Here is a 19043-nt window from a genome sequence, read left to right on the forward strand (position 1 = left end):
TACAAAAATTTGTTAAATTATCAGGCATGAGATTTAGATTGGATGATTTACCTTTATGTGTACCAGGTTGCATTTTGTCCAATGTTCCGTTTATCTCCATGTGTCTAATTATTTCTCCCTGGTGTCCACTTCTGATTTGAGTTTATTGCCTACTTCATATACAATTCCTCCAACGGTCTATATTCCCATGCTTGAAAGAACTCAGCTTACTGTGTTCTGTTTCTACTTCTGACTTCGTAATTTCTATTTCTATTAACTACTGTGCATTGTTTTTCTATTTAACTCTTGCTCTTAGTGAATATGACAAAAAGTCTCATTTTCATTTTGGTTCCAAACTAAACGTTGTGTAACTTTGGCCTCTGCTGTCTTTGCATAGCGAAAGTATTTCTTCTCTGCATATACAAAAAGAACTTTTAGCTGTTCTAACCCAGGACAGTTTCACTGTTGTCTTCATTGCCAAGCTTGGTTTATCTTTTACAGCAATTACTCCTTCTGTTTTTCACCTGTACAGTATCAGTTTTCTTTCATGATTTTTTTTTTTACTCATCGTTTTCTATTGATTTCTAGCTATTTTCTTAAAAGGCTGGTTTGTCCAGTTGAATATAGAGCTGTCCCTTACAAATTTTCCTCTTGAACTTAAGATACAAAATCCAGATTACTTTAAATCAAAGCTATTTTAAATCTCCTTCAAACTGATTATGATCCCTTGGAACACCTCAAAGAGCAGATACTTTTGTTTGCTAAACTTAGCCATGCTGATGGTGGAAATAACTCTAGAAGTTTACTAGTTTACCAGTTTATTAAGGTAAGTTGCTTAGCAGCAGTGCTGATGACAAGCACCTATCCCATACTATGGGTTTGAAAGCTTCCAGTCTAGTGGGAAGTGGGAGTTTAGGCACAAAGAAGATGCTTTTTGAAGACTTTCTAGCGGTTAATAAAATATTTTACTACTTAGATTGAAGGCATGTAGAAGCGATGACTTCTGACTGATGTTATGTCTGCCTGTTGGTCCATTCCTTCATTTTGGTAGGAAATAGGAGGTAATTTGGATGCTTTAACTCTGTATGTCTGTAACATTCATTAATTTGGCTGGTAGGAGGCACAAACAGAGTAAGCATTTCAATCTACTTTGTTAATCAAAACAGAGAAAATAATTAATTTCCAATTTTATGTATGTTTCTTTCTGGTGGCTATGTGGATGGCCAGACACAATTCTTCACACACTACCTAAATGTTATCTTCTTTTCTGGAAACAAGGACTTAATACTGTAAGAAATCTCCCAAATTATAATGCAGCTGTTGCATTTAACTCTACCATTTTCTTTCTACATCTCTGGGGAACTTCCAATCTTTGTTTCCATATGCTAAGATGGAAATAGCATTCAACTTGAAGAATCATAATTTGAAAATCTTTGTAGATTTACAGTAACTGAACCTTATTTAAGCTTCTGAATGCAGCTGCTTCTTTGCTAATTCATTACTTTTTTTTTGTTGTCTCCTTTGGGTTGCAAATTATTGCTGAGGTATGTAGCTCAACAGATGCATTGTACTTGCTTGTCTTCAGAAGTATGCTTGACTTGGGAAATGTTGAGGTTCTCATTTACTTTTTTTTTATGTTTCCCACAAATAATTACGAAACTAAGCCTCCTGGTCTTTGTTTTCATATTCACTGAGTATCATTTAGAAAAGGTATGTTGTGGTAAGATCCAGCTCATTTAATAGGATATCTCTGTTATGTTTTTCTGTCCGCACTTTTTCTTATAATGAAGAAAAAGGCAGTATTTATTACAATATTTTTTGCTTTCTGCAGTTCATTCAAACCATTTTCTTGTTACACATTTCTCTTGCTCCACTCTCCCAAATTTCTCTTTTCAGCCCATGCTCACCAGCATCTTTAAAACCCATATGGTTTTGTTGAAGATTCATCATCCAAGAGTTAATTATTTCCAATAACAGGAAGATTTCTGTTAATATGTCTGCTTTCATATTGGGTAGGAATTATAAGCTCACTTTAATCTTTCCCATGACTTTTCACTACTTTTTCCAAAACACTATTTACTTCCTTCAGAGTCTAAGAATTAAACTTCATAATGTACTCTGTGGTATATTTAAGAGATCTCTGAACAACTTTTTCCTTATACTGAAACTAAAACTATTTCAAACAAGGTAATGTGTGTTGACTGTTATTTGCTTCCAAGTTCTCAAAGCCCATTGTTACCATACCTGGCTTCTTGCATTTCTTCAAGTTAATAATACCCAAATATTAACTCCAAATGAAAAGGATGGATGGAGGCCTTATGCTAAATGCAAGGATACTGTTGCATGTTCCGCCAGTTCAATGCCATTGCCTCCTTTTGGCTGCTATAGTGCCCATGTGTCTGGATCACTGTTGAGCCTGGGGGTAGAGGTGGGGACAGAAGAGACTAGTGGGATCACGTCTTTTGACTGTGGGCAGCAGTGACTTCAAATTACATACAAAATGAAACAGCATCCTGAATTACAATTCCCTAACCATTTCTCACTAGTGAGAAACCTATATCTCCCTAGTTCCCTAAACACTGGTCCCCCCTATCTACTCCTGTAAAGAAAGCAGTAAAGACTTGAGGATGATGGACTCAGCATTCTGCAAGGTGTTAAAAATTCAGGTCCCATGGCAGTGATGTGAATTACCTTCTTCAAGTAGCCAAAGCATATTCCTATTTTTTTATCCATGTTCAACTCATTCTCCAAAGACAATTCTTTGTTCAAGACACTTTAGAAAGAGTATTTTGTAATAACTGAAAGCAATACCGAATCTCAGCATAACATTGTCTGTACTGAGAAATGTCTATGATGGAAATTTATAATCCTGTGGCTCCTCTTCATTTTGTATAAAATATTAGAGAAAACTAATAGATTCTATGCTAGGACTTAAAACTTCTGTTCATGATTTTGATTGAAAAATAACAACTTCTCACTGTAAGGTAAGTAAACCACTTTCCCAGTGCCTTGTAGGTCAGGGAACTTAAGTGGTTCATTGTAAGCAAGTCTGAGAACCAATTTAAGTAGATTACACAGGCAGATATACTGTCTCTTTTCTTTCTCTGGGGACTGTCTGTGAACGGGCTGATTTTACACTTTTTTTTGCTACAGTTAACATTTACATTCTTCTTTCATTTCATGCTTTCTTTTGAGTACTCAATATCCACTAGGCAATTTGCTATCCCATATGACCAAAGGCAGAACTCAGTCACACAGTGGAGCTTTTTTTTACCCCTGGCTGGTTGGATTGTCAGTATAAACTACTTCAGTCTGAAATTGGTTCTATTCAGTGATTACATGAGTTTCAACTGGCCTCAAACACCTTTTATACAAATGAAAATTTACTTGCATACCTACTGTACGCACATTTTTAAAAAGAGTAGAAATACATCAAATTGAAAAGCTCTTTTGAAACTGCAAATAAATCTTTTAACATTTTAACACTTAATCTCTGCAGGAAGATGTGATACTGAGACATAAAAAGATTTGATTCAAAAGTTACGCACAATAAAAAAGGGGGAAAGGTGAAGAAAGAAAAGAAATATTATGACCATCTAAGCATTCATACAAAAAACCTAAAACTGTACTCTGAGTTGACAACCAGGTATTGAGTAGCAAGGCACAGAACAGTGGTGTTGTCAGTAAATCCTGTTAACCAGGCATTGACTAAGAATATTAAGAAATCTAAATTACATAGTTAGAAGAATATAAATCCATGGACAGTTAGGTAGATAAGCTCCTGGCTGTTCTTTTTCTGTAATTATGAACTAGTTCCTGGCTAGGAAACCAAAACGTATGCCTACTAGAAACTCTGGCAACTGCTGCCTGCAGCTGACAGGATTATCTCCATGGCAGATGCCTGGAAGCCTTCAAAGCTCCTTCTTGGAGTTCTGGGTTGCCTAATGCAGAACTGAGATTTGTTCTCCAGCTTCCAGAATTCATGAGCTGGATTACTCGTGTTTTCTGTGCTGGAGATCTTCCAGTCCTAGAATACCTGGCTGAAAATGTTGGAAAATGTGCACTGCTGCAACCTCCCAGATGAGAGGGCAAAACAACAGTCAAGGTCTGAGAAATGCCATCTTCTGTTTCCTTGGGAGCATACTGAAAACAGGATTTTTTCCACTTTTAGAATTTATCTTTTGATAATTAGGCATTTCCAACAAAAATGAATTTTGCTAGAAAACTCCTAACCAGTTCTGTTGTGAGCAGTCTTTTAACGTGAGACAAAATAAAAATCCCAAGCTAAAAGCCACGAAAACAATCTACAGAACTTGACATTTATGATGAGCTAGTGTCTGAAAAAATATAACTGAAATAGAAGCTTTCATCATAACTTTTGCAATATGAATGCCACATCTTTTATACTCTTTTTGACTGCTCCAAAACAGTAAGTATCCATGTTTCACTATTCATGCTTTGTAACTAATGAATCTATTGCAAGATAACACTGTGAAAGGAAGAGATATCCTTTCAACAATGAAATATTTTCACAAAGCTGCCATATCTGTGCTGTTTTGTTAAAAATCTACTGCCAGACTGCGCAATGTCTTGGTAGGAGTCATTTAATTTTCCAGCTTCTACTCTTTTTTGTCATTTAGTTCATAGCTTTTTTTATCGTATAGCATCCTGCACCCTCAGACAAAGAGTAAGTGGATGTGGCCCTTTCTATCAGAGGAATATACATTCAAGTGTGACCAAAGACAGACCTAACTCCTTTCCCCCTCAAGGTAGCTCTTTAAATATGCACAGCTAACTATTTTCAAATTTATTATAATTTGGAGGAAGAAATGCAAATAAAGAAATAAATAAATTTAAAGAAATATGAGAAAGAAGACTTTAAATTGCCAGTTAGATGAAAGACATGCAGACAGTGCAGCTTCATGGGAACACAGTTGTTGAGAGGGAGTCCCACTGTAAGAAATTTAGTACGCTGGAAAAGAAAGAGAAACATGCACATTGGTTTCTGCACATTAGCAACAGCATAAAGAATTAACTAGTAATATGATTTACCCTCATTATCAAAGGCTTAGAAGCCTTTACTAGGATAAAAGCCCTGTGAGATTAAATTCCATTCAAACAGAGTTTATGGGTCAAGCAGCTTGCATATCCAATTTCATCAGGAAAATATTCTAAATCACATGACCGAGGAAGTAATAATGTAAAAAATACATTTTTACAGTTGTTCAGCCTGCACTGCCAGTTGTACTAGAAGTAATGTTGCATCATTGTTTTCAGTAAGGGCCAAATTTTCATTTCCGTGAAGCTTACCTAATCCCCAATTCATGGACATTGCTTAGGATCTGTGCTGGCAAAAATTAAATAGGAACCTATTGCCCCCAACTTGTACCTTCTCTTCTCCATTATGTTAAAACCCAGTCTCCTTCATGGCCTGTTTCTTGATGTAATGGGAAGGCTGTTATCTGCTCCCTTCCATTGGAGGGACTCTGCTGTTAGAATTAGCATTGAAAAGTCATTTTTAGAAGCATCAGTATCAGCAAGTGGGGCTTCAGCTAGCATCATTTCAGATTTCTGGTGCTGAAAGGTTTTGAGTATCATGTTTGTCTGTGTATCCAAGTCCTTTGTCACAGATACTCTGCATGACTCTAAATCAAATTATATGACTTCCTTGATTTATTATGAAATATATGTTTTCTCCACTTAGAAATTGCTACTATATCCAGAAATTCTGAATTTTTATAGCTGCATCTTGGATAAAATAATGAATGAATTTGTCAAGGCAGAATATAATTGATTGTGCTTGGCTTGCTAGGTAATGATATAATATAGTGTGACTCGACCTGCTGGTGCAGAACAAAATCAGTATGCATGCTCTAGCTGGCGGAAAACTTAAAATAAACTGCTTAGATTATTTAGTGAGAACCCAATTTGCTTAGAATGACTAAAGCACAACATACAGCTTGCCAATGAAAAGTATGAACTTTAAAAATTCACATAAAATGAAGCCAAGACTGAGACTAAAATGTAAAAAAGAACACACCGTAAGCAAAAACCAACTGAAGTTATACAAAAATGCCAACCTGTACACCCAGAGAACTGGCCCTGAATTTCCCACCTCCACTAGTGTCAGTGTATCCAGGACAAAGAACAGCTATTGCAGCCTCTGACAGGGCAAGGACAGTCCTGTTACTCAGAACATCAAATTTCCTCCATGCTACACTGAGACATCCCTCTACACAGCATATATCACATTTGTATGGCATCCTTCTGATTCCAAAGCTGTTTACCACCATGTCTATAAACAGAAAGCATGGATGAAACCCAAGCAGCAAAACAGCCCCTTGGGTCTGCTCTGCAGGCTCATTTCTCACACTGGGGGCCACTGTGGGCTCCCTCCTGCATGTGTAGGGTGGGAAAGAACCTTATGCAGACTGGCTTTATTACTCCTGGGAACACTGAAGTTCACAGAAACCAAGAAATCAGGGTAAATCAAACCAAAAGCTGAGTCTGAAAGACAGGAGGTGAAGATGAATGTGATAGTATAGGATAACAACAGCAATAATAACATCAACAACATCAACAATAACAATAATAGTAACTTGTGTTTCAAAGCAGAAGATAATTCAATTGTGCTAAGAAGAAGGTGAAATGAGAACAGATAGGAAAGTTTTCAACATCAAAACTCTATAAAATATATCAATAAGATGAGAATTTTTAAAAAGAATTGAAGAGATGGAGGTGTATACTTAAATCCTATGGCAGTTGCAAATATTCAGCTACCAAAGAGGCTAGACACATTTCCCCATTCACTGGGATATCTGGAATCAGTTATTGACTACAGAAGAACTAAAAAGAGAGCTTTTATTTGGGGGATGCAGATAATTTTAAGAATGACGCACTACAATTTAGTCATCTACCTCAAATTGAAAGTCATAAATCATTACATTTAAATACAATAAAAACTTGAACAATTAACATCTTGAATTATAAGTTAACTGCTTATCTGTCAAGTTAACATGCCATATTTCTAGCTTCCATGGGTCTGGGAACTGTCCAATGCGCTACAAAGATATCTGCATATAGGGTAAGAATATAAATATAAACTCATTGTCCTGCATGACATGATGTTGCAAGTCTGTATGATAAAAAAATTAAATGCTAACGAATCCAAACACTTCAAGCACAATTTTTTCCCAGTTTGGTTTCAGAGGCTCTAAAACCCAGTTAAACTAATTTCCTGCATTTTCTATGGATTTTCATAGATTTACTGCTATAGCTGCAATAAACCCATCTGGTGATAAAAGTAGCAGTGCAGGGAAAAAATAATAACTGTTTCTTGAAAGACTCATACAAGTCTATTCTGCAAGGGGCACTAAACCACTCAGTTGATCCTAATTCAGCATAAAACCATTTGCTTCCCAGTGAAGTGGGGCTGTGCCCATTGGTCAGTGCAGCAATAAGCAGAAGGAGCTGCATATCTGAAGGAGATGCACAGCTGAGCTGGGAACGAAACAGGTTTTTAAAAGCTAGAAAACAAGCAAGTGTACACAGTCTTAGGAGGGGAATTAATTTAGAGCATTTAAGGTTAGACTTTATTATTGACTGCAAGTCGCACATTTCACAGTTCTACTTCCTCATATAAAATGATACCTGATAGTAAACCAGAAAGAAAAGGAGGAGGTGACCTGTCTAAGGATAAAAACATGGTAACTAAAGAAGGAACCAGATAACTAAGTGGGCTTTTAAATCTGGATCATCTTTGAATATAGCCTCTCTTTTCAAATTTCTTCTGCAACGTAAATTGGGTATGAAAGGAGACACCGACAGCTTGGGAAGCTGATACTACATTTCAGGTAAAGTCCCTTTCACAAAGTCCTGACAAAGGTCTTTTCTGCATCAGCACTTCAGCTGGGAAGAACAAAGGAGAGACTCACATGAGTTATATGAATTGCAGGGTGAGTACAAACCACGAAGGAAAAGCAGTGATGAAAAATGTAAATATAGTTTTACTATCTATGGGGTAACAGGCTTCCTGGAGAAATGGAGATACAAGAGCATTGCACCAGGTGCTGGAGGGATCTTTCCTGCTTCTTGAGTTGAAGGAACTACCTCAAGAAAGATGAAATCCAACCAGATGAGGTGCAGAGAAGGGTTTGCTCTGATTAGTGAACTAGGGGTGTGGAGAGGATGCAACTGCTGCCTATTGGTGTGTCAATGGAGTAAAATGCTAAGGAGACATGGGCATTCTTTATACTGAGGGATACTCTTGGCAGAAAAATGAGTAGACCAAAAGCCACAAGTAAATTTATGCTGAAAATATGAAGGTTTGTAACTTTTGGAGTAGTCATGTCTTGAAGTAAGAATTTGATAAGAGTTTATGAAGAAGACTGCATGATATATACATTAACTGCAGAAGAAAGATTTTCAGTTTTCTAATCAGATGAGTAGTGGCAGAGGAGACCGCCAGCTACTTCAGAGGTGGAACTCAACCAGTTATCAGGACAGATGATGAAACCTTGCTTTCAACCAGAAAACCTTCCAGTTCTGAGTCTTCTCTTCTTGCCTGAAGTTTAAGGTTTGTGTTTTCAAATTGCCTTTTTTGCTAGGTATAAGCAATACTGAACACAAAGCTGTCCAACCCCTGCTGCCTTTGGATTCTCTCCCTCTAACAGAGTTTGATTTTGCTAGACCACCACCACCACCACTGTTTTCAGAATTAAATTTGCCTGTCTTTTACAGTGTAATATAGCCATTTTTCTTAGAAATAGTGAACTAGCATAGCTAAACATATTTTGCTGTGGGTATCAAATAACATTATTAACAGGATATAACAATATTCAGCTAATACCTAATGTCAAACACTTTGGGTTTGACATGTCGGGCAGAAAGAATGAGGAACCAGATCACCATGAGACCGACCCATGAAGCAGCAGACAACCCCTACATTGTTTTGTCAGTCAAATTTTTGTTTCTATACTTGCTTTTCTTCTCTCTGCAAAATTCTTAAAGCCATAAAACAAAATAAAAGGCAAGAGCAAAAAAAAAAAAAAAAACAAACTTGTGTTGAACTCTGAAGCTTTGAACTTTCACTGTCTCGTTCAGATTCAATCAGGTACCATTAGTATCACAAAGTCTGATGTGAGTTGGTGAGCCACTCAGAATTTTAAGGTTTTTCTTTGCCTAACACTTCCCTGGGCCAGCATTTTAGCTATCAAGTAATCTCCCTCTTATGAATAAATGATGGTACAAACCAACTGCCTCCAGCATCCTGATGCTTCTTTCACGTGATGGGCACTAGGGGGGATACTTGTGAATAATGAAGTGCCACTTCTTTTAATTGGAGACAAAACATGTGCCAGATGTTTTAAATATTAGAACACCTGAGAGGTGAAAGTTCAACACAAATCTGCTGCACAATTTGGCATTTACACTAACAGGAAAGCCATTGGTTTGGTTGACAGGGAAGGTGCAATTCATGGACAATTACAAGTTATAATTTCAGAATCAGCATGATTCAGAATTCAGCATGTTCCTTGTTCTCAGGCAAAAAAAAAAAAAAAATCCTATGGGATTTTTGGAAGAGTCCTTCCCTTCATGCTGCCACCCTGGGTCTGGCCACAGCAGTTGAAAGTTACCTCTGAGAAGTAAAATAAAATTAGTGATACAGTTGCTGATGAACAGGTACTCAAAATTCATAACAATAAGACCAAATGAGCCCTTCTTAAAAACTGGGAATCATAAAATAAAATTCATTTTGGTGTGGGAAGCCTGAAGTATAAAAAAAATCTGCACTTTCACTGTGTAGATCTAACAAAGCTTGGAGGCTTCTTTTGTTTCATTGTTCTGCATTGACATTTCTTCAGACATCCTGCTATTACTCAAATGCATCTCTCATTTCCACATACCTTGTAGTGGAAGAGGAATAATCCACAGAACAGGCTGTACAGGTCAGCTGTGAGTAGGGAGAGGTTGACGGCAGTAGCACTAGTTTTCTTTATGACCACTGGCATAAAGCTGTAGAGGCCAAACATACAGGCGCTGAAGCCAACATACAACAAGCCTGCAGAAGAGAAACAAGAAGCAGAGTGACCTTTCACAGCCTGAGGAAATGACTTGTGTTGGTAGGAAGAAGGCCGTGTTTTTGGAAAAGAATGAATAACGCGTTTTCAAAGAAACATGGATTAAAATTATTAAGATACACATATATAGAGAGAAAGACTAAGAACATAATTCTAAATATGTAAGAAAAATAGTGAAAATCATGTCAGCAGTGGACATGAAGTCCTTCTCTGTGCTCTCCATAATAGCAGTGTAGTTTTTAATTGGTGTATTCCACTACTAGTGAATACCTCATTTCCAACATAAATTTGAATGAAACGATGCATTCAGACATGTCAAATCTAGTCTCTGATGGAGATGAATGTCCCCAACACCAGCTGAGTTCAACTGAGTTGGATGGAACACAAAATATTTCCTGGGAATGGGCCCAAAAATTGAACGCGAAAGTATTTGCAGAGGAGTTAATGAGTCAACGGCTGGATGCATGAGGACAGCACTCAAATGACAGAGGTCCTAGTTCTATTTTGCCACCAAACCTGTCAAATCACTTCACAGTTTTGCATGTCTCTTCCTCTATCTCTTTTTGTCTGTCTTCCTTAATAAAGCTTTTCAGAGCGGTAAGTCTTTCTTGTTACATGTTTACAGAGTGCCTCACCCAAATTAGATTGTTAGACACTAATATAATAAAAATACATTACAGCAAAAATCTAATTTCATTTAAAAACCTAAATAACTTACTGGGAAAGAATTCATTGCTTCAGATATTACTTGATAAATCCCAAGGCAAATTAATCAATATGAAGTTAAGAAAACATCAAACACTCCACTCATCTGCTCTCATGCAAATGATATTTCTTAGGCTGCCGTATGCTGTGGAATTCCCAGCTGATATGTGCACAAACCTAAATTTAGACTCACTCCAACTCTTCAGAGCATGTTGTTATTGACTAAAAGTTGCAGAAAATCTGATTGCCAAAGTCCTGAAAGGGATTAGAAGGGAAAAGAAACCAAAAAAAGCCCATATGATTTGCATCTGCTTGAAGATCCACTTAGTTAAAAACTCTTTAGAAAAGTTATCTAAAGGACAAAGTCAGCTGTAACAGCTTGAGTCCCTTAGAAGCATCTGAACTGAAGTGTACATTCATCTGAAGAAAACACAGCAGACACAAAATGTCAGTGTTCAAGTGTCCACATATCAATTGTTATGGCATGATAATGAATTTGAATTTATATTTATATTCAGAATATGGATACTCATAAGAACTGCTTTTACTAGCAGGTAGCAATTTTTTCAGGTGTACAATGTTTATGGGTAACAACTGAATCAGTCTTAGACGGTGCTTGAAACAGTTGCTTTATGCAAAATCTGCAGTTCTTCTGTCGTAGGCAAACAATTGCATCAAATGGAGCGTAGTTTTGATCAATGAGAAATTGTTTGCATACATGAGCATTAAGTCAGCTTTTCTTCCAGGCTTAAATCAAGAACAGATCAGGCTCGAAAGACATTCTGGACTCAAAGTCAGCATTTTTAAAGTACAGTCTGCAAACCACCACCTGGTCCACAGAGCTCCTGTTAGTCCGGATTTAACTCACATATTCAGGTGCTTTGCTGGGTTATGCTCTCAACCAACAGTATAATTTTATGGTACTGCCTTGGTGTTCACATTATTTGCCAGCCAACTACATGCACTTCACAGGCTGCTTTTCCAAAGGGCATTTCAGTTCCAGTGGAAAATTGCTTAAACCATAGCTGTCCTACCAGAGGTGAATGTAAAGTGTCATTTCATTTACATCTTAAATTACATGTAATATCCACCAGCTGGACAGCATTTAGTGGTGACAACAGTAAACTGGAAATAACGCCATAAGATTTTCAGATACTGCTTCTTAGAGAGCCAGTTTTCAGACTTAAAATATGTTTTAAGTCAAAGGCTTGGAGCCTCAGCTTCCTTGGGAACTGCAAGTGGCAGTCTTGGGAATTGCTACTAGTGCTGCAGTTCCAGGTGCTGGGGCCTGCCTACCCAGGCACTGAGTCACTGGCGCCATGTGACTCAGTGCCCAGGCACTGAACAGAAGCAACCTGATAAGTTAGGAGGTGCTTTTGTAATGACCTGCTGACCAGCTGGACTGTCTTACATGCTGAGAGGCTCGTAATGAGTAACTGTCTCCTTTCAGATGTGCTGGCATTGTCCTGAACTGAAGGCTTAATGTGCATAAAGGCAGCTATGAGTAGGATTCATTACACCTAACTCTGGACACATACTAAGGGTTGGTGGTCAATGAAGAGATTGGGAAATTTTAGGGTGCAGACTGTCCAACCTCTTTTAGACACCAGCTTTAGCATAGTATGATTTGTATCATGCCTGTTTATTGTTGCTGATATAAAGGGAGACGATTCATCTAAGTAAGATGTCTACATCCCAGGTATCTAAAGTTGGTGGAAGGAATCCCATCTTGTCTGTCACTGTTCACCCTGGTGGGTAAGGTCACCAATTTTGTCTGGTTAGGTGTGAATGCCTCACAAGTGTCTGTCCTGGGCACTTAGGATCAGAGAAATGTGGGGTGACTCAGGCTGGAAGGAAGCCTGAGTTCAAACCCTACTCAAATCAGGCTCAGCTGTAACATCAGACCAAGTTGCTCAAGATTTTGCTCAGCCTGGTCTTGAAACCTCTGAGGATGAAGACTACACGACCTCTCTGGGCAAGCTGCTCCACTGCCTGCCTGTCCTCAAGGTAAAGATTTTCCTCTTACCCAGTCTGGATCTCTCATTTTGGCTTCTGCCTGTTGTCTCATCCTCCTGCCATGCCTCACTGTGAATACCTTGTCTGTCCTGATAATGGCTTTGTAGGTAACTCCTCAAAGACTTCTCTTCTGCAGGCTGAACAAGCCCCAGACTCTCAGTATTTCCGCACTTCTTTTAAAACTAGGCATCTCCACACAGATTGGCAGGATCTGCCTGAAGGGACTGCTCTAAAGGAGTCCAAGTACCACCAAGACTAACATGCCTTGGGAACTTTCGTTTTAGTTCCTGAGCATGCTGGTTGAATGTTGCATGTTTTAGCCTTTGCGTTTTTACTCCAAAAGCTATCATTCCATTGGGATAAAATGGAATCAGTTATGATTTTTCATACTGTCTTCTTGGAATAAAGACCATTCAGAAATATTCAATCCCCCTATAAAAAAGGACACTTCCTTGGAGATTCAAACTGGCTTTTCTCTTAAATAAAACTGATGTTAGTTTATTTGTTATTATTTCATCTATCACTCTACAAAACATGTCATGGTCTCATATGCAACCACTCAGACAGAACGGTATAATCATTCTCCTTTCAGTCAGGTTGTCAGCAAGTATTAATACTTAAACCTTCAAGGTTTCAAAGAGAGCTACCCTGATTTATACTAACTGTGAAGATTATGCTATATATCAGAATTTCGAAAATTAAAACCAGGAGGGCCACAGCCTGTTACATGATAGACATAACAGATTGGCTTTAGACCATTATATTCAAAAATAATTTCCATTTTACATCAGTTGAAAGGTAGTTCATCCATTCTTAATAGCATAATTAGGACAGATGGCAACAGGCCACCCTGAGTTATTTGTTAGGTTGTCTGCTGTGACTCTATCACTACCATTCAGAAGGCTGATGATTTAACTCTGCTGGACTGCAGGTTTGAGTCTGTCATAGTGGATAACTGTTCAGGACAAGGCTGTGAACACCCTGACATAGATCTGCCAGTCACTACTGACAACCTCATATCACTGCCAATGCAATGGAAAGCACACCAAGTGCAGTGGAAGCCAGGAAAGAACACACAACTACACATAATTGTCACCATTTAATCCATGTTCAACTACATTACATTTCCAATTATTGCTCTAACAAAACAAGTACATATCTATGATGCTCTTGCTAAGATGATCTCCTTATAAAGCACAGGGACTCTTCAGAATTAGTGACTAACTTTCAATGACATTTTAATGGCATCACAGAACAAGTAAGACTTTAGTTCAATAGTACATTTAACTGATGTTGAGTAACAACAGAAATCCCATGGAAGTTTACATGAATAGTAGATTAATGCACTATGACCATTGCTAGTTTCATCAGTACCAGATTAATTATGTCCCTGAGCTCCTTATCATGAAATATAAACAAACACTGATGTAATTATGCTAATTATCTCAGATTAAAGAAGGCCAACACACTTATAGTACACAGTTGAGTGTGTTTCTCCATGGATACTTTAAATTGATTTGTCATTTAGTTTTATAGCTCAACCATCAAATCTCCAAGACTTCTAGGTGCACTTGCGAAAGATGCACTGTTTTTATTAAGGTTTATGAGATGAAGAGGAAATTGTGAAAATGAGAGGAAATTCTGAAAGAAGTTTAAAGAAAAGATCAGTGTATTCCATAACATGTATCCCCTGTCCTCAGGGATTCCCCAGGTGCCTTTGCACACTTCTGAGATGTCATTTTGATGTTCGTTCTGAAAGCAGGTAACAAGCAATTTTCAAGGTATTACCAAGGCTTGAATCCTCTGCTAAGTATATGAGCTCTATACTATTAATATTCTTTTATTTTTTCCATTGTTATAAATAGTAAAAGAGTGATTATAGGGGCTCTCCTAAATGTTGATTTGCTTTTAAAGCAAATAATTTTTGGACTAATTAGAAGGGAGTCTTAGATCATAAACTCAGCTTCCAAACTGAAATGGGAAAATTCAATCCACTGCATAGCAGAACACTGTAAGAACTTCATTGTGGACAATGCTACCTAAACTTGTCTAAAAGGCACATCTGCTATATTCCACTGAAACTACTTGGAAAGCAATTAACCATTTGCATACAGAAATACTCCCTTTGGAATGAGTTCATGAGGTTATAATATGCACTGCAAGTAGTTTTTTAGGTTTTTTGTTAGGTTCCATTTTCTTTCTTTGACATTCATTGAAAAGGTTTGGCTCTGAATGACTACCTCATTTATTCATCCCATGTGTTGCACTGAATCTTAGAACTGGAACCCCATTATTGTTTTACTTCACAGCTCTCTGCATAATTATCTTACAGCATACATATGCTTAACGTAATGGTGCAAGGAAGGCACAGGATGGCAGTGGGACGACATATTTTAGAACAGTGATGAAGCATGTGGTTCAACCTTTGGCAGTAACTGGTGGAAAAGTCACAAACATTGGCTCCTGTGGAACTCTGTGCCTGCTTCCCCAAACATTGGTTATCTCCACGCCTCCTTCAGCAACTATCTGCAGTGAGGTAAAATGTTATCTTACCTATTTGCCAATCCCAGGGAACTTTCAACAGCTCTTTGTGTTCCATGATTGCACTATAAGAGAAGAGAAGGCAAAATGTGATGGAAGAGAACAGAAGTTAAATTACTTCCACTCATTCAATTCAAATGCTGGACAAAACAACATAAATAACCTTATTACAAAAAATCTCAGTAGGAACCAACTGCAATCAGACTTTGCTAATCCACTCTGGCATTATCCCTGTGCCTGTATTTGAAAGATCTTCAGGGCAGTAATCAGACATGATAGAATAAAATTTCCACAAGTTTATTTCCAACTCTCTATACCTGTCCAAAGTGCCCATCCCCCCATGTTCAATCCTCATATACTCTTCTGACTTAATATTCTGAAAGCTTTTGAACTTCAATGATTAATAATGTATCTGCCTGAGTTATTCACCCTTCAGAGCAGCTCTGCTGTGTCAAATAAATAGATATTAAGGCTGGCTTTGGGGAGAATACTGTGATTTGTTACACACTGAGAGAGATCAAATAGTCACAGCAAAGAAAGTCAGGAAACAAAGCAAAGGATGGGCCAAGACACAAAAATCCACTTTCAACATCTTGCAAGTCTTGCATTGTACATTCACATCAAAATCCCAGATCCAGAAAACTCTAAGGTGGTAACAAGTTTCAGCTCTTCCCAATATAGGCAAACAGACCCTTGGAAATTAGATATCTCATGATCTAGGTCTTCAGTCAGCTAACCACTTTCTCTGATCTGTGGTTTCCAGGAAACTCCTGCTGTGCAGAACTCTGCATGCCAGTCTGCACACTATTTTAAACAAGTATAAAACATGGAATTATTCAGATTGAAAAACAAAGTACCTAGTACAAAAGATGGCATGTGGAAGACCAAGTCTAATAGTAAAACTGCAGGAACTCAGTGCCTTCCAGATTAATCTGGTCTAGAGTTGCATCCTGGAAATTTTAATTTGCTTGCTGCTGATGTGTGGTAAATCTAATACTAGCACAGAATAATAAGATTATTTTGTCTGCAAAATAACTAAATTATAAGTGTCTGATGCATAAGGCATATGTCTCTTTTATCAGCAATTCCTGAAGAATATCTGAAAACATACTGCAATGTCTCTTGTTCTGGCAAACAAGTTTTGATATAACTTAAATGTAGGAACATTGCTTTCATACTATTGCCTATCCAATACAAAAGAGATATAAAACGATATGGTATGGTCTGTGATTCATTATGCTCTGTGAAACAAAGAAGGGTAAGAGCAATTCACTGAAGAACTGGAACCACGATGATCTTTGAAAGGTTGTGGTGATTGGAGTAGGTCCCTGATGACTGAAAAGAGACAAATGCAAGATCCGGTTTCAAAAGGAGCAGAACTATAGCCTGGCCAGCCTATGCTAACCTTTGGGAAGATTATGGAGCAAATCTTGCCAGAAGACATTTGCAGGAAATGAAGAAGACATGACTGGAAGCAGCCAGCACAGACTTCTCAAAAGCAAACCATACCTGACCAAACTAACTGCCTTCTAAGACTGGCTCAGTAAATAAAGGGGAAGGAATGAATGAGAGGATGAGATATAACCTACCTCGACTTTAGCAAAGCTTCCAACATGATTTCATGAAAGATCCTTAGAGATTGAAGAGGTATGGACTGGATGGGTGGACTACTCACAAGGTAGTCTGAAGAAAAGGGCCAAGAGAAACCATGTGGGGTTCAATAAAAGCAAACATGAATGCCTGCATCTAGGAATAATCCTATGCAACAGTACAGGCTGGAAGCTGACTGTATAGAAAGCTGCTTTTTAGAAATAAACCCTGGAGTCCTGGTGGACATCAACCTGAACACGAGCCAGTAACGTGTCCTTGGAGCAGAGAAGGCCTACAGCATCCTGGGCTGCGTTAATAAGAGTCTGGCCAGCAACCTGAAGGACATGATTTGTGAGACAGCAGCTGGAGTACTGTATCCAATTTTGGGCTGCCCAGAATAAGACAGACATTGACAAATTGGAGAGAGTACAGTGGAGTGCCATCACAATGGTCAGGCGGCTGGAGCACATGATGTAAGAGGAGATGCTGAAACAGCAGGGTTTGTTCAGTGTGAAGAAGAGAAGGCTAAGCCAGGGGAAAGGCGGGCAGAACAATAAATCTGCTGTCTTTACTTAATGGGTAGTTATAGGATGGATGACAATGGACCCAAGTTGCAATTTGGGAAACTCTGATTAGATATAAGGAAAAAAATATTGGTCAAACACTAGAACAGGTTGCCCAACAGGAATGGAATTTCAATTCTTTGAGACATTAAGAAGTCAAATGTACAAGTTCCTGAGCAACCTGATGTAACTTTGAAGTTAGCTTTGAGTTGCTTTGAGTTGGAGCTTGAACCAGATGACCTTCAGAGATCCATTACAAAGTAGGCTATTCTAGGATTATGTGATTCCATCAGACAGCATTATCTCCGTTTGTTAGGTAGTTACTATATTCCCAACTCCAGTCAATTAATTTCTACTCTTTTTTTGATATACAGTTCTTCCCTGCTTTACTCACATTCAACCCACTAAACTTCTCTTTCCATCATGCCTGGGGAGTTAGGCAACTCCTTGCTTCACTGTTTGCCTTGACACCTTAGCCCTTCATTTGCTGTCCAACAGCCATTATCTTGGTTTATTTTTTGTTACAGCCTAATACTAAGCACTCTTGCTAAACTGTTCCAGGAAACAGCCTACTTCTTGAAAGTCCTCTTGGAGACACAGCCCTGTACTAGAGTTGAAGCACGAACTAACATGAATCACCCACACTTATGTAGATATTTGTAAATACACATGGAATAAAAGGCAAATACCACAGCTTTTTGCAATTATATTATTTCGAGATCAGTGCATGTCAATAAAAGGGACATTCGCTTGTGGGTATTGTTTTGTGTTTCATACATTCAGCATAGTACACATTTTTTGATGCTTTCCCTTCTTCAAAATTATACTGTTCCCTGTAAATAAGAGACTTAAACCTCCAGTGATATTAGCACACATCTTCCCCATCCTCAATCACTTTGTGGATGCTAAACAAACTTTGCTGTGTCTAGCATGCTGGGAAATGGCCCTGTTTCTGAGACATTCCTTCCCCAGACTACTTCAGTTTACAGGACCTAAAGGTTCTATGTTGCACCAAAATGGCCAATAGTGTTTCAGAGACAGTGTCTGCTATTTTAACATGGGGAGCTGGCTTCTCTTTCAAACAACTGATATATTTAGTTAGATTAAACATTTGTGAACACATAACTATGTGACATCTGCTCTCCATTATAGGTAAAAGTAAGGAAGTGCTGAATTGCTACATGGAACCAAGTAGCAGAAACATTATTGGCCTCTCCTGTTATGCAAGCTTTTGCCACCTTGTTAAAAAAGTACACATGACCACTAAGTGTGGTCAAGTCTCCACATCGTGCCACAAAAGTACTAGCAGCAAAAAGCTGCAGAGGCTCATGGAGAAAAAACCTGCTGGTGAGAACTTCTGGGCCAAAGGTTGGCTAGAAAAACCTTAGGACTTTCAACAGAGAAATGGTTTCTTATTGTTTCCTTCCAGTTGTGTCCTCTGCATACAAAGATGCCTTGTCCCAGAACCAGCTTCTTATCCCCACCAAAACAACTCACAGACCCTGTATTGTGACTAATTGCTTGGGTCAAGGGGAGGCAATAGCACTATAATTGAATTCAGGAATATGAG

General features: G+C 38.2%; 1 protein-coding gene across 1 annotated transcript in view; it reads right to left on the bottom strand.

The window, feature by feature from the left end:
• SLC35F1 (solute carrier family 35 member F1) overlaps positions 1-19043 on the bottom strand; it is a 239512-nt gene that overhangs the window by 14257 nt on the left and 206212 nt on the right. Inside the window, exons 6-7 of the mRNA XM_030490249.1 lie at positions 15333-15385; positions 9885-10039 (exon numbers count right to left, since the gene is read on the bottom strand). Coding sequence (XP_030346109.1) covers positions 9885-10039; positions 15333-15385 — 208 coding nt within the window. The remainder of the gene's footprint in view (positions 1-9884; positions 10040-15332; positions 15386-19043) is intronic.

Source organism: Strigops habroptila, chromosome 6, assembly GCF_004027225.2.
Source record: "Strigops habroptila isolate Jane chromosome 6, bStrHab1.2.pri, whole genome shotgun sequence".
NCBI classification, from domain to species: Eukaryota; Metazoa; Chordata; class Aves; order Psittaciformes; family Psittacidae; genus Strigops; species Strigops habroptila.